Raw genomic sequence first — 21,138 nt, 5'->3', positions numbered from 1 at the left:
AGGAAAAGGAGAGTGGAACTCTGCAGTGAGAATGTCTCAGTGTGAAACCAGTCTTTGCTCAAAACGGGAAGTACTGATACCTCTAGAATTCTCTTGTGATGTCAGGTGTAGCAGCCTGGACTGCTACAAGTCAAGTCCAGGCTAAAGAAGCGGAAAGGGCCTTTGCATGGTAGCCACAGATGTTTAATTCAGCCGTGCAGCGAGATGTTCAGGGTCCCCCCAGCACACACATCTCCCAGCTCTAACTCTTCTGTCCAGAGGGGCCTGGACATGACCCTGGTCTCTGGGCAGTATAGAGATGAGGGTCAATCAGGGAATAGGGAGGGAGTGGCTCAGGAACACAGGAACAGACATAGGAACAGGGAAAGAAGCAAATGTGGTCTAACAGCTTTTTGAGGGAAGCTTCTTGTGTCTCTCTAAACCAGGGAAATGCCCTGCCAGGGTCTCTATAGTCAAGCATCACAGGTCAGCATATAAACCTCTGTAGCTCACCTGAAGTCTGAATTCTAGAATTCAGGCTCAGTTCCTGTGGAGATACCAGTACCACTGCTTAAGACCAAGATTCCACACGGACAAAGATTCAGGACTCTAGTCCTGAAGAAGAGCCATTGAAATATCAGTCTGCATGAGAACTATTCTAACAACTTCTCCCTAACAGTTTCTTCTTCCCTTGTCCAGTCTTGAAAATATTCTCAAGTTCTAAAGGATTTCCGGAACTCTGCATTTATTAGTCTGCCTTCTTAGCTTTTTATCTGAGAGTTCTTTTCTTCTTGTTCACCTATCTCTTCAGTGTAGAACCCAAAATATGGATATTGCCTACTTTAAAAATAAACTTTACATGGAAAAATTTATGAGTCTCATGGTTGAAGAAAATCTCATGTTTGTTCTTTTTATATCATGTGTATATTTGCATGGATTAACAATTAAAACAAAGGACTTAAAAGTGTGGTGTTTCTCAAATTTGTGATCTCTGGAAAGATAGAATTAAGAAAAACTCCATCGAAAACAAGTGAGTCTAAGGGGGAAAGGGAAGGATGGATGTGAAGAATGTTCTCTTCAGTGCAATACTGTGTGTGTTAATTAAGTACAAAACAGTTGTTAGCAGCAGAAGTTACCTGCTGAGCACACAGCTTTGTTATGTGAGAACAGGCTTATCTGGGATTGTATACTTAAAAGCTACATTGCCTTTCTCTATAAATAAATACAGCCTTTTTGCTCTCAAGGTAGACTTTTTATTTGCCTCTGGATATAAAGCAAAAGAGCACAAGTTTTTGTGAGAAACATTGCAAAAATTGCATGTATCTCAAAATTTGACAATGCTAGCTTTTCTTTTTTTTTTTTCTCCATGTATGATCAGTCTTCTTTCTAGAGAAAGAGAAACATGAACATGTTCTGATTCTTGTGGCATTTTTTTGCCTTTTTTTTTTTTTTGTTGCTAGACTTTTGTGGATGGAGATCTGATGTCTTCTCTGTATTTCAAAGTGTTTAGCCCTGCAAAACTGCTGACTTATTTTGGTTAGAATTTGGGTGTTTTCCTAGACATGATGAGGTGTGGTACTTTACAATTTTTATTTTTAAACTATCTGCAGTGGCAGTTTTAAAGGAATGGGAAGTAAAACTTGTTAGCTTGTATGAATTCTTTGCCATTCTTTATTCTACTCGCAATATCATACTTCATTTTACTTGTGGTCGTGGAACCTACTGTGTGTTAAGTGATTGTCATCTGTATGTTTTCAAATCATATATCCTAATTCTTCAAGTCTTCATGACTTGTCACACATGTTATCCTTTCGGCAGTTTTTAACTTGATATCTGCCTGTATTTGATTTTTCAGCAAGTTCTGCTGTTACTCTAGGCAGAATTCAGCCAGCTTCTCTATGATAAACACCCTATAGCTCCTGTGGCATGCATGATTAATTTTTCTTTACCTGTGCTTTTTTCAAAGCTTTTCTTCTAAAACACTATTTTGCATATTTTTCACATATTCTGAAGGCAGAGGAAAAGTGTTCTTCAAAGTTATTTGGTACTTCTTCAATTTCCTTGGCTGGATTTTTAATCTACAGTAGAAAGTTTTCAGGATTAGAGGCTTCTGCACTTACTCACAAAAGGATGATTGAATCTATTGACTACAATTTGCCCAATGTTTCCAGAAGTCTCCTCTATGATATTTTTTTTCTCTAATTAGCTTATTCTGTTTTTCTTTAAATCAAGTTCTTGTCCATTAGTGATTCATCCTTAATGATGGCTATTTTCCTATGTAATTTTCTGACATCTTTAAAAGTGTTCGAAGAATTAATGAACAGTTTTATTCCACTCTAGCCTGTGGCTTTGATACATACCTAAAAAATAATCAGAAGCTTTATGGAGATTTGATATTTTTGAACATTTGAGAATTAGCTGGAAAGATTTAATAATTTCTTAAAACATACAATGAAAGTGTCATGGATGTCTTGTATAAGATTTATTCATTTGATTGTTCAGAGCCTGCATAAGGTTTTGTCTATGAAAAATATGTAGGTAGTTTTGTGATGGTGATTTTGGCTGACCTTCAAGTAGTGAAAAATTTCTCCTTGAAGTTTGCAATTCTTTCATACTGACACCCGAGTTTCTAGTTTTCTTCTCTTCTAAGTTAATAGCAGAATAGAGTAAATTTGAAACCCTTTTGTCTGTGTTCATCACTGTTTTCAAGAAGAATTTGCTTATTTCCTCAAAATACTTCAAAAGCAAATGCTGCCTGACATTTTTGAGTGTTGACATGTGCAGACTGAAGACAGTATAATCTGCAGAAAATTCTATTATTTGACACATTTGTTTGAAGAGCGACCTTTTGATAAGGATAATATCCACTTTAGTTCTGTCTTAGCTGGTAAATTCTAAGTTTACTGTAGGGCTTTTTAATGTAGAACTTTTAAAACATTTTGGAAATCAGTTTGATTTTCTGAACCGTGCAGAAACATTGTAAAGGAAGACAGAAAATATGAGCGTTGAGAATATGAAACAGCTTACTGTGGTTTTACTTCCACATAGTCTAATCTAGTGCATATGATTTCTTAAAGAAGCTTGCTCACAGTACTAAATTTTTTTTTTTTTTCAGAAAGAATTTTAACTTTATAAAAAGTCCTATCAGGTAGCCTATTCTCCTTACAGCTCAACTGGCACTTGCCAAGTTATTTAAAATAATTTTTGGAAATGTAGGAATTATTGATTATTAGAAATCTTTAACTGCTTGCATGCTTTGTTTCTTAGGGAACCTATGCCTTGTAAGGCCAGGTGATGCTGCTTTTGGCTGGAAGCCTTCAGGTGTTACATCCTGTCACAAGACTGAGAGCCTAAAACATGTGGAGGTGTTTACAGCTTTTCCTTGTAGACAGCTAATAGTGTAATAATAACCTAATCTCTGCTACTGTGACACTACTCCAGTGCAATATAAATTTCGGGTAGTTCAGCTTTTAATTTCTTAAAAGACCATTTAGATCCAATAGGGAGCCTAAAATTACTTCATATTAAGCTGTTTCTTCTGAGTAATGGTAAACTTGCACAGTCTGTACCTTACAGGACAGATTGTTTTTCTTGAGAAAATGGAGGTCCTCACCTAGAACACCTGTGTTGTTGTGACCTCAATTTTTCTCTAAAAGTCCTGTGGTGTTGGGGTTGAAAGACCAGCTAACACAGCTCTTCAGGGAGTTATTAAAAACTGGAGTCAGTTTATAGCTCTGGGATGCTGACTGGCAGGAGTGTTGCTGTGCTGAAAAAGCTGAGTGCTGGGTCACCATCTGTGAATCTTCAAAAAAGAAAAACTATTCCAGTGGTTCTAGTCCACTTCAGCCTTCTAGGCTGCTGTGAAGGGTAGCAGAAGGCTCAAATAGGACTTATTGATGCATCTTCAGCCATTAATTATTGCATGTCAAGGGTTTATGAGCTTAGTGTTTAAATCATCTCTGTTAAAAACAAAAGCTTTTCACTCATGAATTGTTCATTGTCTTCGTGCTGCCTCTGATACTCAGTGATGAAAATACTGCTTGTATTCTCAAGCTGGCTGTTTCTTTTAGTCAAGCACCCTCAGTAGCCCTCCCAGAGTGTGCATGTATAGTAGCTGTGGCTTGGAAGAGAAATGTTTGTTCTCTGTCAGCATCTGAGGTGTCAGTAACCCAGTTTAGGACTGCAGTTGTTTCAGGAAAAGAAATAACTGTCTTTTGGCTTATAAATCTGCTTTCCAAAAAGGATTACCTATTCTGCACCTGTCACAAGAGGTAGTTCTGCTGTTCAATCGAAGAGGGAAAAGATTTGAATAGTAGTGATTTGAATTACCTGCCAGGACTGTAACAGCCAATAACATAATGCCCCTTCAAACACCCACTTCTCTTTGCTTCAGGGTGTTATATGTCTGTGTATTCATTTTCTTATGTATTGCAGTTAACCTGGGCTAATGATGATCTCATTAAAATATTTGAAGCAGTTCTGCAAAAAGATGTATAGTTGTTTTTTGGTTATCGGATTGGCAGTATTAAGTAATGTATTTTGATTTCTTACTGGACATAATAAAGTATGTTTTAAATTTTAAAGCAGTTGAGAGAATAGGAATGTGTGAAGAATCCCTGAATGAGATGTCTGGTTTTAGATAATTTTTATGCAACCTGTAGAACAACAGAGAAATGAACTTGTTGCCTCAGACATTTGAAATCTACTTCAAAGTCACAGAATAGACATCTAGTGAATCTCAGCCGGTTATATGACAGCAGTAGTCTTTGTACTTTTATTGTGTTCTTAATTTCCAAATTTTACATATCCTCTTGAGCTCTTGCAATATTTACAGTGATATTCTGATAGGGAATATTTAATCTCCCTCTTGGATCAATTTATTCCTTTTCTTGCATAGCAAAAATTGCTGTGAAAAAAAGAATGTAAATCCAAAATCTGTGTATTGATTTGGTTTGAACTTCTATTATTTGATGAAAATATTGTTCTTCTGGTCCTTTGAAACCTTCCTCACTGCAGTTTCTTCCTGCAAGCAAGACAGGACTTCCTCAAAGTCAATCTAAAGAGATCTGACTATGACTGGGAAAGAGTGTAATTTGAGTGATTTCAAGGGTTTTTATTTGAGCAGTTGTGTAAATAATTTTTTTTTCCATTCTCAAAAATGCTGTATTGCAGGAATTTGGCATTTTTACTAACTCATTTGAGAAACCATTAAACACTGATTTGCGAAATTATAAACTGTTTTCAGAAGTACAATGACTATAGTTGTTTCTGAAAACTATAGGTACCAAAATAGCATTGTATTTTCAATTAACTTTCTTGCATTAACTGAAAGAACTTGTTTTAAAAGCCAAACTTTTTAAAAGCCAATTTTTTCAATTCAGAAATGTTCTTTCCTTACTATGTAGAAGTATTTAGAACTAACCTTAAAAGTTTGGAGGTTAAGTAAAGACTACTTGGGTAAGAAGTTCCCTTCCAACCTGAAGTATTCTATGATTCTGTGATTTTGAATAGAACCAGAGGTTCAAGTACGCAGTCACATAGTTCCATACAGTTGTAAGCAGTTTGACAAAGTTGTAGTTGGAGTGCATAACTGTTGTTCCATTTCTGGTATTGCTTTTCTGTGTGATGAGAGATTTTAACCTCACAAGACCTTCTACTTTTGTATGTATAATGCACTTTGTTAATTTGTAGGAAAGGATGTATGAACCAATAGCCACTGCCTTTGTGTATGAAATTCATCCTTATTTTTCAATGGTAGTCAGCCACTTCTTTGTTTGCTATTACCTTTATTCCAAGACCCACCATTTTTAGAAACATAATTGATATTTTTTTCAAATGGTCAATTAAAAATTTGACTTATTAATTTAAAAATTGCTTCTGATAAATTAAAAGTGTAGTCTTTCTACCCAGATCGAGAAGAATAGAAATTTATTGTACTGACCTACATTTCTCTGATTTTTCTGACGTGCAGGTTTGCTTTTAATGAATTGTTTTCATACTGTTCAGACTAGTATGATCTGCTTTCTCTCATCACCTCCTCAGAACTTACTTGCTGAATTGTACTGAACAGATGAATAATAAAACCTTTCAAAATCCATGAAATGAGCATAGCCCCATGAAATAGTCTTCTTTTATATTAACTTCTGAGAAGAAAACACTGGCATCCTAAAACTCTCTAGTATTATTTTTGCCTCCTGAAATTTACTGGAAGCATTTGTGTTACTGTGAAAAATATGAAGAATAATCTATTTTCCAGAGGTGATGGGCTAACCTAAGTTAAATGTTTTTTTATCACTTGCTTTCACAGCATTGAAAGATAGTGCTTTGTTTATCCGCAAACCAACCTGATGTTCTGATGGTGAGCTCTCTGATGAGCTCTCTGCAAACAAGCACTAGAACAAATTTAGAGCATGGGCCAGTAAAAAAGAAAAAAATAACAAGACAAAACACATCAGCCCAGCAGCAAAAGTAGTTCTGGAACCTGATTGTAGTGTTGGCATCACTTCTGTTTTCAAATATGGATGTAACCAATGGGATTGGCCTCACTAATAGTTCAGAGATATGGAGTTGTCTACAATGCTCACAACAATCTTTTAGAAATTTACTCCAAAATCTGTAACATGCCTAATGTGTTACCTTACAGTATGCTAGTTCTTCTCCCTCATTACTAAGTGGACTGAGAAGCTGAAAATTCAGTTTTTGTGTAAGCCATCAATCTTTCCTTAGATGCTATTCAGTTAATCATTTTCCATTTGGTTTAAATTGATATTAATAGCTTAAACATAGCAAATGTTGTGTCAGAATTTTGACGAGCCCTTATTTTATGCCAGCTTCTCTTTGTTCATGTCTGAAATTCTGGAAAACAAACTTTACATCAGCTTTGTCTGGTTACGTGCTGCAACCAGTGTAGAATCCTGATTTAGCTGAATAACAGCAATGAAGTCCTTTGTCAAGTCTGCTACAAAGTCATATTGAAGACTGATCACTGGTATAAACAGAGATGAAGTTGATCCAAAGATAAAAATTACTGAGTATTTGTGTGCTATACTGAAAAAGAGTAAGTTTCTTTCCCATGACAACTGTGTTTGTAAAAGAGATTGTTAAGTGAAACAATGCTCTTTATATGAGCAGCAATTTTAAAGATGACCTTTTCCTGTAGTGTCAAATGTATCATGGATTTTGTCATGGGGAAGAAAAATTCACTTGACCTTCAGAAATAACAAGACTTGAATGTATCCATTTTTTCTCTTTTCGCTTTATTCTTGATAAAGTACAGCCTTTGTTCATACCTTTTCCAAGGTGTTTTTAATACTCCTTTTTCTTCCATAGTATAAGGGCTTTGTAATCTATAATCCAGTGTTTTGAAGGGATGAAAAATACTTGGTTTTGCAAAAATCTTCAATTCTATCACATTACTGTTTAGATAAATGCAATTATTAAGCCTATGTATATGGGGATTATTTCTGTGTTTGCTAGGCTGGTTTGTAGATGCAGTTGACTTTCTTTGCCATAAGAACACACTGCTGATTCATTTTGAATTTGCTTTCAGGCTCCAGGGGTTTCTTCCTGCAGAGCAGCTTCCTAGCATGGTAATACCCAGCCTATATAGATATACTCATAGAATCATAAAATGGTTTGGGTTGGAAAGAACTTCAGAGGTCATATTCTAGTTCCCAGCCCCTGCCATAGGCAAGGATAACACCAGCTAGATCAAGCTGCTCGGCCTCATCCAACTTGGCCTTTAAGAACAGGATTTCGTACTTTTTAGTTACTGAGTATTTGAGGTTTTTACCTGCCTTTTTTTCTAGCCTTTGAATGTCCCTTGAATTGGCCACCCAGATCCATTCCTGCATGTTGTTTCAGGGTATTGTCTGCATGCTCCAGCCCAGCTGTGTGTCACCAGCAACCTTGCTGAGCATGCCTTCAGTGCTATGCCTCAGCTTCTCAGTAAAGACACTAACAAGTGTCAGCTCCAGTTTTGGCCTCAGAGAGCCATCACTAGTCTGTCAGCTGGACTTTGTATGGCTGGTCAGAACCCATAAAGCATGGTGGTCCAGCTAGCAGTCCACCCCCCTGATAGCTCACTTCTTTAGATTAAATCTCACTAAGTTCTGAAAAAGTACTCTGGAAGACTGTCGCAGTTGTTGAAGTTAACGCAAACACCATTCACTGCTCTTCCCTTGTTCACCAAACCAATGCTCTCCTTGAAGTGAGTTGCCAAATTGTTCAAGTATGGTATGGCTTTGGTGTTATCTGTACTGCCTGTTCCCCTTTTGGTTTTTGTGTTGTGGTGATCTGGTTGGGATTGGGTTTGCTTTATTTTGTTGTTTGTTTTTCCGTTTGGTTTGGGGTTTTGTGTGTTTGTGTGTAAGATTTCTTACATAATCTTTGCAAGGACTGTAGTGAGATTGACTTAGCAGATGGTTCTCCAGATTCTTTCCTACTTGAAGATAACTCTTTTCCTGATCTTGAGATTGTGAAACTCTGGATCGCCATTTCATACCTTTCACAGATGATAGAGAATGGCCCTGCAGTAAGATCAGCCGGCTCTTTCAGCATGCTCTGATGCCACCTTTCTGATGCCATGGAGTTGCATACGTCCAAGTGGTTTAAGAGATCCCTAACCCAGTCTGTGTGCTGCATGTGAAGTTTCACTCTTGCAGCCTTCCCTCTAGGCTCCAATAACAAAGGAGCTGAAAAAGGCATTGAATATCTTAGTCTTTGCCATGCTGAGCACTGGATCTGCATTATTCTCAGCCTTTTTTTTTTTTTAACCCTGTTCTTAAAGTTCTGTTCTTGTTGCTGCTTTTGCTTTGTTCCAACTTGTACTCCTGGATTACCTGAGAACCTCTTGTCATGCTCAGGAAATGTAACTCAGCCATATTCATCAGTCTTTCAACAGCAGCCCAGGCAGTATAATTGTTGTGTAAGAACACATCTGCCAGCTTTCCTTCTGTTGCCACAATTTCCTGGATCTGTCTCTCTCAGCCTCCATTTTGGGAGTTTCCATCCACTTACCCTTTGAGTGCAATGCTTAGCTGTCTCTTCTTTTTTTTTGCATTATGGGGCACAGACTTGTGGCACTTTGAGGTCTCTGTGGAGATGCATCCACCTGCTGTTCATCCTTGCTCATTTTGCTCCAAAGCCTGTTCCACCAAAGAAGCAGCACTCAGGTAGAGCGTTCCTCTGGTGATTGAGGCCACCACCACCTCTCCAGCAGCAGAGGGAGGAACCAAATACCAGAGCTCTGGGTCAAGGCTCTGGTACACTAAGAACAGTTGCTCCATCAGAGTTTCTGGGCCCCTCGCTTCATTGCACTGCTGGGGAAGCAGACAGGGGAAGTGGTGTCATAAAAGCAGTGGTAAAAATGCAGTGTAATTCATGAGATGATAGACTGCCCAAGGGAATGAGGGCCTTTATCTAAAGGTACAGGGAAGGACCTTATCGATGGAAAACTGTGTGTTGAACTTTCGCATCGCTGTCTTTTCATCACTTCCCCAAACCCTCAAAGGATTCAAAGGGTTCACAAAGTGTCTTTTTGACATTTCACTGAACTGACAAAGGAATTTTCTTTTGTTAGAGGCAGATATACTGCCAGGCTATGCATTCTAAAGCACTTGATATAGTTGGTATTTTTATGGACGGCAAGCCTAGATTGTGGTTGTCTGGTGTCTTGCTAATTTGACGACTCCAAAGCACTGTGCTCCTGTGTGTTTTACAGCCTAATGTCACACGTCTGAATTCAAGAAGTGTGAAATTAAAAGAATTGTTAGAGTTTTCTGTCAAAACATGTATTTTATTAGCATTTGTGTTCTTTAAGTACAAGCAGGGTTGGTGGTGTGACTTGATTCCTTGCCGAATCATTTCTATGGTGTCTGAGTTTGGACCAGAAGAAACCTATTGTATGAAGAGTTTAAGGGCAGTCATGCACTATGTCGGACAAATTTTGTCTGTATACAGTATTTGTTTCTGCCAGTGGTTGATATGCATATCTGGGGCAAAGAATAGGGGAAACTGGAATGATACTTCCTCGCTGTACTCTCCAGGAATGCAGTGACTTGGAAGTTCACAGTCAGGGACTGCCTGAAGTAGGGGTGAGGACTTGGTATTTAATAGCTGATGAGGAGACTTGCAGTGTTGGCAGGCGATGGTGGTATTCCATTTCTGGATTTTAACTTCTTGTGCTAAATTCACTTGATTTCTGTCAATGTAAGAAAAAAGAATTAACAGGCAAGAGTTGACCTCTATTTACCATCTCCATACAGCTTTTGATTTTCATAGACCTGCCAGTTGATTTAGGTTACATCTTTTCCAGCCAGGAAAAATGCTACTTTTGTCTTAAAATAAAGCTGTTCTTTGTTGTACTCATCCTTCTCCACTTCCCACTTGTTCCTTTTAATCCTTCTATATCCTTTTTGAAATTATAAGACTGGATGTTCACATAGCACTCAAGATGAGAGAGCAGATACTGTGTAATGGAGTAGTGATGGTTTGGTTTCTGTTTTCTACATAATGGTCTGTAACAAATTTATTTTTCTTTCACTGTTGCTGATGGTTTTATAGAATTTCATAATACAGGTTCTAAGATTCAGAGTTCAGGTCTGTCCTCCTATCTATTAAAAAAAAAAAAAGACCGAAAAAACCAACCAAAAAACCTCCAACCGAACAACCCCTGGGATTTTTTCATAATGTATGTCACTTAATGTTTCATTGTGGTAATTTCATCTATTACTTTATCATCAGGTTGTTAGTTACAGATACTTCTGCAGTTCCTAGTTTTTTACAGTCATCCCTGTACACCAAAACTATATAGATGTAAGCTGAGATCCCAAACAAAATTAATTATTGGTATTTAATGTACACCTATGCAGGAAGCAATGGGTTGTACACCTTTCTAGCTTTGTGGAAGTCCACAGAGTGGAAGGCCACAAGCTCCTGTGTTGCTGTACCATCCAAAGCTGTGTGAAGGAACATCCTTCAGTGTAAAGGAGTGCAGGGAGATAGGAATGTGTCTGCTGCCAGTAAGACGAAATAAGCTGAATTTAGAAATGGGATGCCATGTCACCTTCAGAAAGGTGGGGGGAGGCAGGGGTCAGATTATGGCAATGAAATACTAAAGGAAGTGCAGTTTTAACAATGCAGGCTTTTAATGAGGTTTTTGCATAGTCACAACTGGTGTACTTTAACCCCAGGTGGCATCCAAGTCCCATGCAGCAGCCGCTCACTCACTCCCCACCACCCCAATGGGATACAGGAGAGAATGGGAGGAATGAAAAAAATGAAAATGAAAAATGAGCTAAAACAAAAGCTGCACAAACAAATAAAACAAAACAAGGAGTTCATTCACCATTTCCCTTGGACAAGCAGGTGCTCAGCCATCTCCAGAAAAGCAGAGCTCCATCACATGCAACAATTGCTTGGGAAGACAAAAGCCATCACTCCAAACATCCCCTCCTTTGTTTTTCTTGCCCTAGCTTTATATGCTGAGCTTTATATGATTCCATATATTATGGAATATCTTGAGTCAGTTGAGGTCAGCTGTCCCTGCTGTGTTCCCTTCTGCCCCCACAGCCTCCTCACTGGTGGGGTGGGGTGAAAAGCAGAAAGGGCCTCAACAGTGTGTAAGCACTGGTCAGCACTGACAAAAACATCCCTGAATTATCAACGCTGTTTCTAGCACAAATTCAAAACATGGCCTCTACTGGTTGCATTGAAGGAAATTAACTCTACATCAGTCTAAACCAGCACAAAGGCTTGTAATTAAAGTTCTCTTTTCTATAAATTCTTTAGTTTTCACTGAAAGCATGTAAGAAAAAATTCAGTGTATGTAATTTATAAAATCCTAGCATGTCTTTAAAGTCTACTTATTTTATTCCCTCCATTTTCTATGTGAAGAGTGTTTACATTTCTGGTTTTAACTAGTATGCTGTTCCCACTGGTAAACATTTCAGGAGTACTCTGAGTTGAAATATGTCAGTAGTAGTTAAAAAAAAAATTAAAAATTAAACCCTCCATATTCTAGTATGAGGAAGCTCAAAGCTATTATTGATTCTGCCCTACTAGTCACAGAAATATACAGTCTCTGACTAAATCTGTAATTTGAGAAGGGCAAAAGAGAATTTCAAAGGTTGGCATTCTAAAATTGTAATGTATACACATTGAAAAATGTATAGAGGTTTGCATTTGCTCTATAATAAAATATTAAGCTGAAAAAGGCAGTTCAAGTATCAGAATTGCTAACTTTAGCTTTCAATACCTATAAATGATCATGGTGGCTTATGGGTACTTTGTTAACCTTGCCTACTGTTTTATTTTACAAAAAGGGATGTTTGTTTTTGGTTTGCTGAAAGTAAAGCATTTGTCTTTCTGATGCTTGTGTAATAGGCAATTTAGATCCTGTGTAAAATTCTGGCATTTGTAGGCCAGCATTCCTAGTGATGGACCCAGAATGTCAGTGTGTGCTATATGGGAGAAGCATGAGAAATATTAGCCATGGGAATCACACAGTAGAGAGTGATACCCTGCTTCCCGAGATGTTCCTGGTTTTCATTCATTTAGGTTGTCCTGGTTTGCAGAGGATCCAGAGAGTTTCTTCTAATGTCATTAGATGTTCCTGCCTTTTCTGTTTTGGTCACTCATTTTGATGTTTCAGGTGATGAATGTCAGCATAATAAAGGACTGGAATAATGCTGCTATAATTGACCCCATTCCCTTATCTCACTGGATTGCATAGGACATTAATTTTCTTGCATACATCATAAGGTAACTAAATTGTTACCTTTAAAATGGAGTTAAAATTTCTGATTTTAGCATCTGTCCTCAAGTAAATTTTGTGACTTCTTTTTTTTTTTTTTTTTTTCCAGATATAGAACGTGGTCTCTCAAACTGGATTAAAAAAAACCCTGTTGATATTTTTATTTATACTTTTTTATTTTTGTATTTGACTTAAAGTGCCATGAAAAAATTTGCATATTGCAAGGTGGTCCTTGCCACCTCTTTGGTTTGGGTCCTTCTGGATATGTTTCTATTGCTGTACTTCAGTGAATGCAATAAATGTGATGAGAAAAAGGAACGAGGCCTGCCAGCTGGAGATGGTAAGTTTTCTGCTTAAGTACTCTTTAAATTATGCTCCTTTAAAATTGCACTCTTTTTAAAAAGTTGGGGTTTTTTTTTTCTCAACAATGTAGCATTGTGTCAGCATTTAGGAGTCACAGAATATTCTGTGTTTCTTTGAATGTCTAGAGAATAACTATATTGCCTTGAGACGTATGTTGCAGACTTAAAACACTTAAGCTATAGAATTTTAAGCACTAATGTGTATGAAATAACCCTAAAAAACTATGCAACAAAACATGTAGAAATCTAAGCCATGTTAATGCAGTCTAAAGCAAATTCTAAATTTCCATGAGCTTTCTATGAGGAAGCAAAGGCACTATTAACTTCATTAGACCTGCTGATAAAAATAAACCAAACCAACAACCAAGCTCACTTGTCTGCCTGCCCCTGCAAAAAAAGACTTCAACAGCCAAATTGAAAAACAGCCCACCTACCCACCTAACCCAAAGTTTGGACAAAGAATGTAGCAATAAGGCACAGTAAATATTGTAATGAAAAGGTTTATGATAATAGAATGAACTTGGATGTAAAAGTGACAAATATGAATACATGCTTATCTAGGTAAATTTTGAGTGAGAGCTGTATTATTCAATACTAAAGGTTTTCAGATGAACTTTCAGTTTTGTTATTGCCATCTTAAGTTTTTGAGTACTAATTATATGAGCTGAGTGTGGGATTGTTTTGTTTGGGTTTTTTTGACAGCACTACTATTGGTGTTGCCAACTTTACTTTTAGGACGTTAGCATAGTTGATCACATGAGAGAAAGGATTGGTGCAGGGAGATTTCTCATCCCTGCAATGTCTCAGCATATGCATTTAGAACTGCAGGCAGCTGCCACCTCCAGTTTGTTTGTGAAGCATCTAATTTTGTAGTTTGGTGTCTCTCCCACTGAAAAGGCTGTGTCTGTGTTACACTGCTGATGTTGGAAACCTCTTTAGTGATGCTAATTGTTAAGTCCAATTGGTTAATTGTGGTCAAGGTTATTCCTTTCCATCACAAAAAACTTTTTCACCTGTTGACATCTGGTATCTTGAATCTTGATCTTCCTGGGAAATTTTCAAAAGTATTTTAAGAATAATGTTGCTCTGTTACAGAATGACACTGGGGAGATATTTAAGAAGTGTCAGATTTGGTTTACTTGTTTTCTTTCCCTGTGATGAAAACAAGCCAATAAATCTCCACAGAGAGCACTGTATAGAATGCAGAATTTCTGTGCTCAGCATCTCTGGACTCCTGTTTTCATGACTGCATGTGAACATTTTAAAGGGGTTCTAATCCACCTGAATTTTGCAGAATTAACTTAAATTTTCATTACTGGCATTGCATTTTTTGAGTTTCTTTTTCAGTAAGAGAAAAGCAAAGTGGCAAGAAAATTAATTAGGCTCATGTAGAAAGTATGTCTTCTACAGAAACTCAGACTTTTTTTGTCCCTTTTTTTTTTTTTTTCTCCAGAAGTTTGGAAATTCTTATGTGGTAAGATAATGACTGATATGTTGTTATGTAGGAATAGATGGACTTTTTCACTTCCCACAAAGCAGATAACTTATGCCAGAAAACAGCAGGTGAAGTCAATATCTCTCAACCTAGTGTGATATATTGATAATGTTGAAATTTCAGATGACATATGTAGTTATTGGGGGGACCTTCAGGTGAGGGAAAGTCTTCAGTTTTGACAGATGAGTATTATGACTTTCCCTATGCAACACTAATTTTACTTGGTTGAGTACAGTCTTCATTCTACCTTTACCCAAACCTGTGTGTGTTAAAATTCTTGGTATGTTTATAATATCTTATAGTTGGCTGGTTAACAAACAAATAAAAACTCATCCAAACAAAACCTTGTATATAGTTTTGTACATTTTCTTGTTTGGTGGGTTTGTTTCATTGTGGTGTTTTTTCGTTTTGTTTTTTTAACAGCTGATTTGTAGTAAGGTATGTGCAGGAACAGGTCTGCTAGAAACCTTGGCTGACCCTGTGACATTTCCTTTTAACCAAACTGCATGCCTGATCATAGATATTTTTACTTGTTCCAGTAGTTTACTGATTTGGAGTCTGTAGAGGGTTTACTCCTGCTCAGAGTGCCTGGAGTTTTTCAGATAACATTGAGGCTATTTTGTCTGTGAAGCTTTTATCAAAATCTGCCTTTTCACTTCACTTTTTCCTCTGCTTTTAATTTCCATAATTGAATTAGTTTCCTTGATTCAGCATAAATTATGCTAGTGTTCTGAATTTAATATCCTCTTGTCCATGGCACTCTGGTATATAGCTTCTCTTTGCAATTCATGGAATAATTCCATGGCATTTAATGAACTTCCTCAGTATAGGAGTAAATTTTTCTGAAGAGTTTATGTTTATTTTAGGTTGTGCTTGTCTAGTTGGAAAAATCAGTCTTTAGCTATTTCAGCAGGGGCAAAGGATTTTGAGGACAACTTTGGACAGTTTGGGCTTTCATGAAGTTAGAAGGATGTTTTCCATAGGTCTTTATTACAGAAAATGGAAGTATTTTCTTTCTATAGAAAGACTTTTTAGGCAAAAGTCATAGCCAAAATTGTCTTTGGGCTCTTTCTCATTGGTATTGATGGCACAAGATTCCACCATCTTTAATCAGGAACTTCAGGTTATATATCTAATACTGGATTTTAGGTTATCCTGCTGTAATGTTTTTAGAATTGCTGAAAATCAGGAATAGTAAAGGAATGTGCAACTGTGGAAAACTCGATGTATGTGGTTATGGGGAACTGTAAGGTGAATAAGATGAAAGCCTTGGTGTCTGCTCTGACAGAGATTAAAGGCTGGGAGTTGAAATGACACAGGTGTGGAGTTGAGGAGACAAAAGGTGAGGTAGAAGAGGGACAGGCCACTAGCCAGGTAGGAAGGCACCTGAAATGGAAATGCCTTAGGGAAAAGGGGGCCTGGCATGGGGTCTGGAGAGTACAAGACTAACTAAGCTTATACCAGAGGGAGGGATAGCTGGAATCTAGTGACTGTAGTTGTGTGGGATGATTCGTCTGGGGACTTAAGCTTTTGCCCACCCCCTCCGGAATGGCAGAAGACATCTGCAGTGCCTTCACCAGGTAAGCTGGGGAGCTGGGATCAGAACATCCAGCAGTGTTTCCAGCAACAACCCATGAGCTGTGAGAAGCCTGTGTTTGTGCTGATGTTGCTGCTCTTTATTCTCCCTGCCGTGACCAGAGGGGTTGGGAGAAATTGGGGGAAACTCCCTCCCAGCGCTCAGCTCTGAGGTTGCCTCACCTCCTCTGATGTGGATGGTGCACACCCCTTATCCAAAACGCCACACATACCTTCCTATTGCCACATCTTCTGGGTGGTGGCTCCCTTTTTGTAATTCCTGGCGATTGATCAGTAAAATTGACAAAGAGTAATTAATTGTTGTCTATAGAAGGCTGTTGCTGTAAGTTTAAATGTTGCTATGAATTGGAAAGAAAGTCACTTAACCTTAGTAAGTTAACATCATCCATGTTATGTTTTTTATGCCAAATCAAAAATTCATGGGATAGTTACTTAAGCATTATTGTTTTCCTATGAAAATTTGCATTACAATTTAGACTTTAGAGCCAGAAATAGAGCTTATTTAATAAATGTAAACAAGTTCCAGATTTAAAGACAGGGTTCCAGATGTTGTCTAACAGCTTAGGGACCATTAGGGACATTCTTGTAAACGAAATATACCTAGGTAGTACCATGGTTTTACTAATAAAGTAATAATGATTTTTTTTTTTTCTGTGCAGCTCTGTCTTATTTCTCTAAGAACCCTGTATGTTATCCCTCAGGTCTTGACTTAAATGAAAATTAAATGAGTCATTCTTTACCCCCAGTTATAGGCTTCCTAAAGGTCTGATTAAAAAAAACAACCTTCCAGCTTTGGCACTTGATGTGATTTCTAAATAAACTTTCAGATTCATCCTCTTTCCTTTTGTTTTTTTCTACCTCAAGGTACATTCCCCTTGTGTAATGATTAGGGGCACTGGAGAATCTTTTAGAATTAGGACTGGTGAATTGCAAGAGTCATGTAATCTCAGCTCCTTGCTATTTACACTTTTCCTGGAGCAATGACAAAGTTAAACTAGGACCAGCCATTTTTGTCAATTGCCAATCAAGACCTTGCATTCTGAATTTTGAGCTCTGGTAAAGATGGAATCTCTAAATTGTGATTTGGTTCTGAATAACCTCATCTGCATGAAAAAGTCCTAAGAAGAAAAGTGAGCAATTTCAAGATTTAATTATTGAAAATGTGAACCATTTCTTATAATTCAGTCTTGTTCTGTTAAGGTTGAGGTGCATGTAAGAGGCAGAAGTGCTCTGAAATTTTACGTGTCCAAACAGCTTCTTGTAATTATGGTGATGCCTCCAAAGGTGACTGGACTTAGCATTGGTCAGTTTACCTGGGCTTGAAAGGCATCTCACCAGAAGAATCCACTCCTTTTTCCTGGCTTTAGATGGTCTTAGATTTTGAATTATCTGGTTTTCATCAGGTATATTGCCTGGTAAAAAGAAAATTGTAGTCCACAGACATAAAGAGTCCCTGATTTTTTAATGAAGATCTGGAAGAGATCAAGCCTTCTTTGAAACTAATCGTTTACTGATACAAATAAGAAATATCTGGAAATACATTACTAGATTTCTTATTTAATCAGGTGGTGATTCAGTCATTCATTTAGTTTTGAAACCTGTAGCTATAAATTTGATTTCTGTTTGTGAGAAGAATGCTACCAAGTACATAGAGTCCTTCAAAAGAATTTTTTTTCTGTATTTAACTGACAAAAGAGGACTGTGGTTTGAATTCTTAATGCATTTGGTAGTAATTTTGGGCAAACATTGTTGGTTAGTGCTTGTGTGAAACCTACGTGCTTCTGTGGGAAAACAGATAACCATAAAAAAACCCAAGAGAAGATAGTTCTCAGAAACTTGAGAGAACATCTTCTGATGCTTAACTTTTCTTGGAAAGTCATTGCCCTGCCTGTGCCTCAGCTTGACTGCCTGTGTTTAGTGAGTTGCACAAAATATCTGGGTCTAGTTAGTTGTTGCTGGAATTTTCTGCAAGGAGAATTGAGGTAAAATGTGTAATTGAGCAGTATATAATCACTAATGAAATTTCAAAATTCAACTGATGGATTTGTGGAATTTGTACACAAGTATCCAAGTCACTAAACTAAACTCTCATCTTAAGCACATGTCATGTGCTAAACTCTCATCTTAAGAGGAGGATCTGCAAATGTGAGAGATGAGCTTTTGGCTGATTTAGCTATTCAGTTTAACTGGTTTAGTGAAAGTTAAGAAAGAACTGAAAGTGTAAATGAAAAGGGAAATTATTTTTTTCTTCTAAATAGGTTATTTGGTAGGATAAGATACTCTTCAGTACTCTGAAAAAACATGCTGCATACAGCGATATCTGATAGAGTTTTTTAATTGTTTTAGGTACGTGGAACACCCATTGTTAAATCATTTTCTGTCTAAGTGAACCTATGTAGTCATTGCTATACACTTAAGAAAAATTGCTGTGATAGCCCAGATAATAATACCATGCTGAATGTATAAAATTAAGCCCAAATTATACTTTTTTGTATACCATAATTTCAAGTTAATTACCCCCTGGAAGGCACAAATTCTAGTTTAAAAGGTTATGCAATTGCAAGTCAGCAAGTTCTGATGCAGGTTCCAGCCATACCTTCTGAAGAGGCAAAAGATGCAAAGCAAAGCTGCTGGCTCAGCTTAGTCCGTGACTGGAACGAGCACCTCGGCCCATCTGTTCAGGATCTGCTCCAACACACTGACTCCATCCATTTTCAGTGGATGAATGGCTGGCTGGCAACTTCTGGGGTTTTATAGCTCAACAGGCCATCAAGGAGAGGTTGGTTAAAAGAAAACACCCTGTGATGGGAGGAGGATGGGAGGATTTTCTCTGCTAAATGCTCCTGTGTGAATCCAACTAGTGCAATCGCTTCAGGTACTTGAAAGTGGAAGTTTCTCAAGGAGCACGTTGTGCTTGTTACCAGTTAGCACTAACTGGTACTAACTGTAAAATTATGCAAAAACTGTAAATGATGCAAAAAACATCATTTATTGGTAATATGTATTTAAGTCTTAGTGTTTCAGCAAAGATGGAAGGCTCAGGCCTTTTTTTTTTAATTTTCTTTTTATTCTTTATGTGGCTGTTTACTCTCGTTTACTCTCTGCCTAAGGTTTAATTACACTGTGCTATCCTAGATGCAAATTAAAGATAATTTGAATCTTGGCTTGTTTCTTGGGGATTTGGTGTCTTTATTTTAAAATAGTTTCTGTTCCTCTGTTTAGATCTTAAATTGCTATTTTTAAAATTAAAACTCTTGCTGAATTTGTAAAGCAGTAATATAGTTTAAATTTAGTATTTGAGCATTTCTGTTCAGGATAAAAGTGAATGGCACTTGTAAAGAGAAGTGTAACTTTTTAAAAACTGTTCTTATTTTTTTACATATTTGGTTTAAAACCAATAAATAATTAAAGAGTCTGAATTCCTTTTCCCCCATACTTCCTCTTCAGTTTGATCAGATATTTGATATTTAAATTTCTTTGGGTTTAAGACATGTAGTGTTACTGTTTTGATAACGTTTTCTTGCTAATATTAAACTTCAAAATATAATTTTGTTGCACAAAAGCAACATTAGTACAAAAAAGAGAAATTGTTTCTAAACTGTTGCTGTCAATGTCATTCTGACAAAATAAAAATGTGGAAATAAATGTAAAGCTACACTTTAATCAAACCTTTACTGCTCTGGAACATCATTTATCATAGAGTTACAGAATAAGCTGAGTTGGAAGGGCCCCATCAGGGTAATTGAGTCCCTCTCCTGGTCCTGCCCAGGACTCCCCAAGAGTCTCACCATGTGCTTGCCAGTTTTGTTCAAAGACTTCTTGAACTCTGTCAGGCTGATGCTGTGGCCATTTCCCTGGGGAGCCTGTTCCAGTGCCCAGCCACCCTCTGGGTGAAAAACCTTTTCTAATATCCAACCTAAACCTCCCCTGACTCAGCTTCAGGCCATTCCCTGGGGTCCTGTCACTGATCACCACAAAGATGAGATCAGTGCCTGCCCGTCCTCTTCCCCTCCAGAAGCTGCAGACTGCAAGGGTCTGCGAGGTCTCCCCTCATTTATATCCCAGAATTTTCTTGCGCATGCAGGCTTTCCTGGAAAAGTTGAATTTTCCTTTACAGGAACTTTATAAAGTCAATTATGATGTAATAGTGGATAGAAATAAATCCTTATTGGTTTTTTACATGAATTGTGATGTGTAAGAAAAGCATTTAACTATTTCTGTTAAACTCCCAAATGTGAAGATTGGTTTTCACTTTCAAAACCTGGTGGGTTTAGGACTGTTCTAAATGTGAGCACTCCTACAGTATAGATTAATGTATAAACTAACAAAAACAAGCTTAAAAGGAGTTAGTAACATTTTGTTTTTTCAAAGTTCCAGAACCTATACAAAAACCACATGAAGGACCTGGAGAGATGGGGAAGCCTGTGGTCATTCCAAAAGAGGAGCAAGAGAAAATGAAAGAAATGTTTAAAATAAATCAATTTAATTTAATGGCAAGTGAAATGATTGCACTCAACAGATCTTTACCTGATGTCAGGTTAGAAGGGTAAGTACTTTGTTGTATTAAAAATGTACTCTCTTTAAATGAAGAATGTGCAAAGACTAATCCAAAACAATAGTACAGGTCTCTAAGGTATTACTGTTCCAGCAAACAGTTGGAGAATTTCTGTATATAAGATACTTATTAGTAAAATAAAAAAAAAAAATCTGTATATAAGATGGACCAGCAGAAACTAGTTTTCTTCATTGTATTCAACTTTAAATCTGCTTACAAGTATGAAGCCTGTTCAGGGAATAGAAATTAATTTGGCTGAAGGAAAGTTAACTTAAGCATTGGCATTTCAAGAAAAAATCACTTGTTTGAAAAATTCATGCATTGCCTGTAATGAGGCAGACTAAAATTCTGCATTATATAAAATAAGAGATTGGGTGATGAGAGAAATACTTCAAAA

General features: G+C 37.2%; 1 protein-coding gene across 2 annotated transcripts in view; it reads left to right on the top strand.

Annotated features, from left to right (window-relative positions):
- GALNT1 (polypeptide N-acetylgalactosaminyltransferase 1) overlaps positions 1-21,138 on the top strand; it is an 86,259-nt gene that overhangs the window by 29,054 nt on the left and 36,067 nt on the right. Inside the window, exons 1-3 of one of the 2 annotated variants that reach the window (XM_072924382.1) lie at positions 12,646-12,741; positions 12,843-13,073; positions 20,558-20,732. In XM_072924382.1, the coding sequence (XP_072780483.1) occupies positions 12,935-13,073; positions 20,558-20,732 (314 nt within the window). In that variant the 5' untranslated portion in view covers positions 12,646-12,741; positions 12,843-12,934. Of the gene's footprint in view, positions 1-12,645; positions 12,742-12,842; positions 13,074-20,557; positions 20,733-21,138 lie in introns of those variants that run through there. The other variant, XM_030265767.4, reaches the window with a different exon arrangement.

The sequence above is a fragment of the Taeniopygia guttata genome, chromosome 2 (genome assembly GCF_048771995.1).
Source record: "Taeniopygia guttata chromosome 2, bTaeGut7.mat, whole genome shotgun sequence".
Lineage (NCBI taxonomy): Eukaryota > Metazoa > Chordata > Aves > Passeriformes > Estrildidae > Taeniopygia > Taeniopygia guttata.
This window is presented reverse-complemented; position numbering and strand designations above follow the sequence as displayed.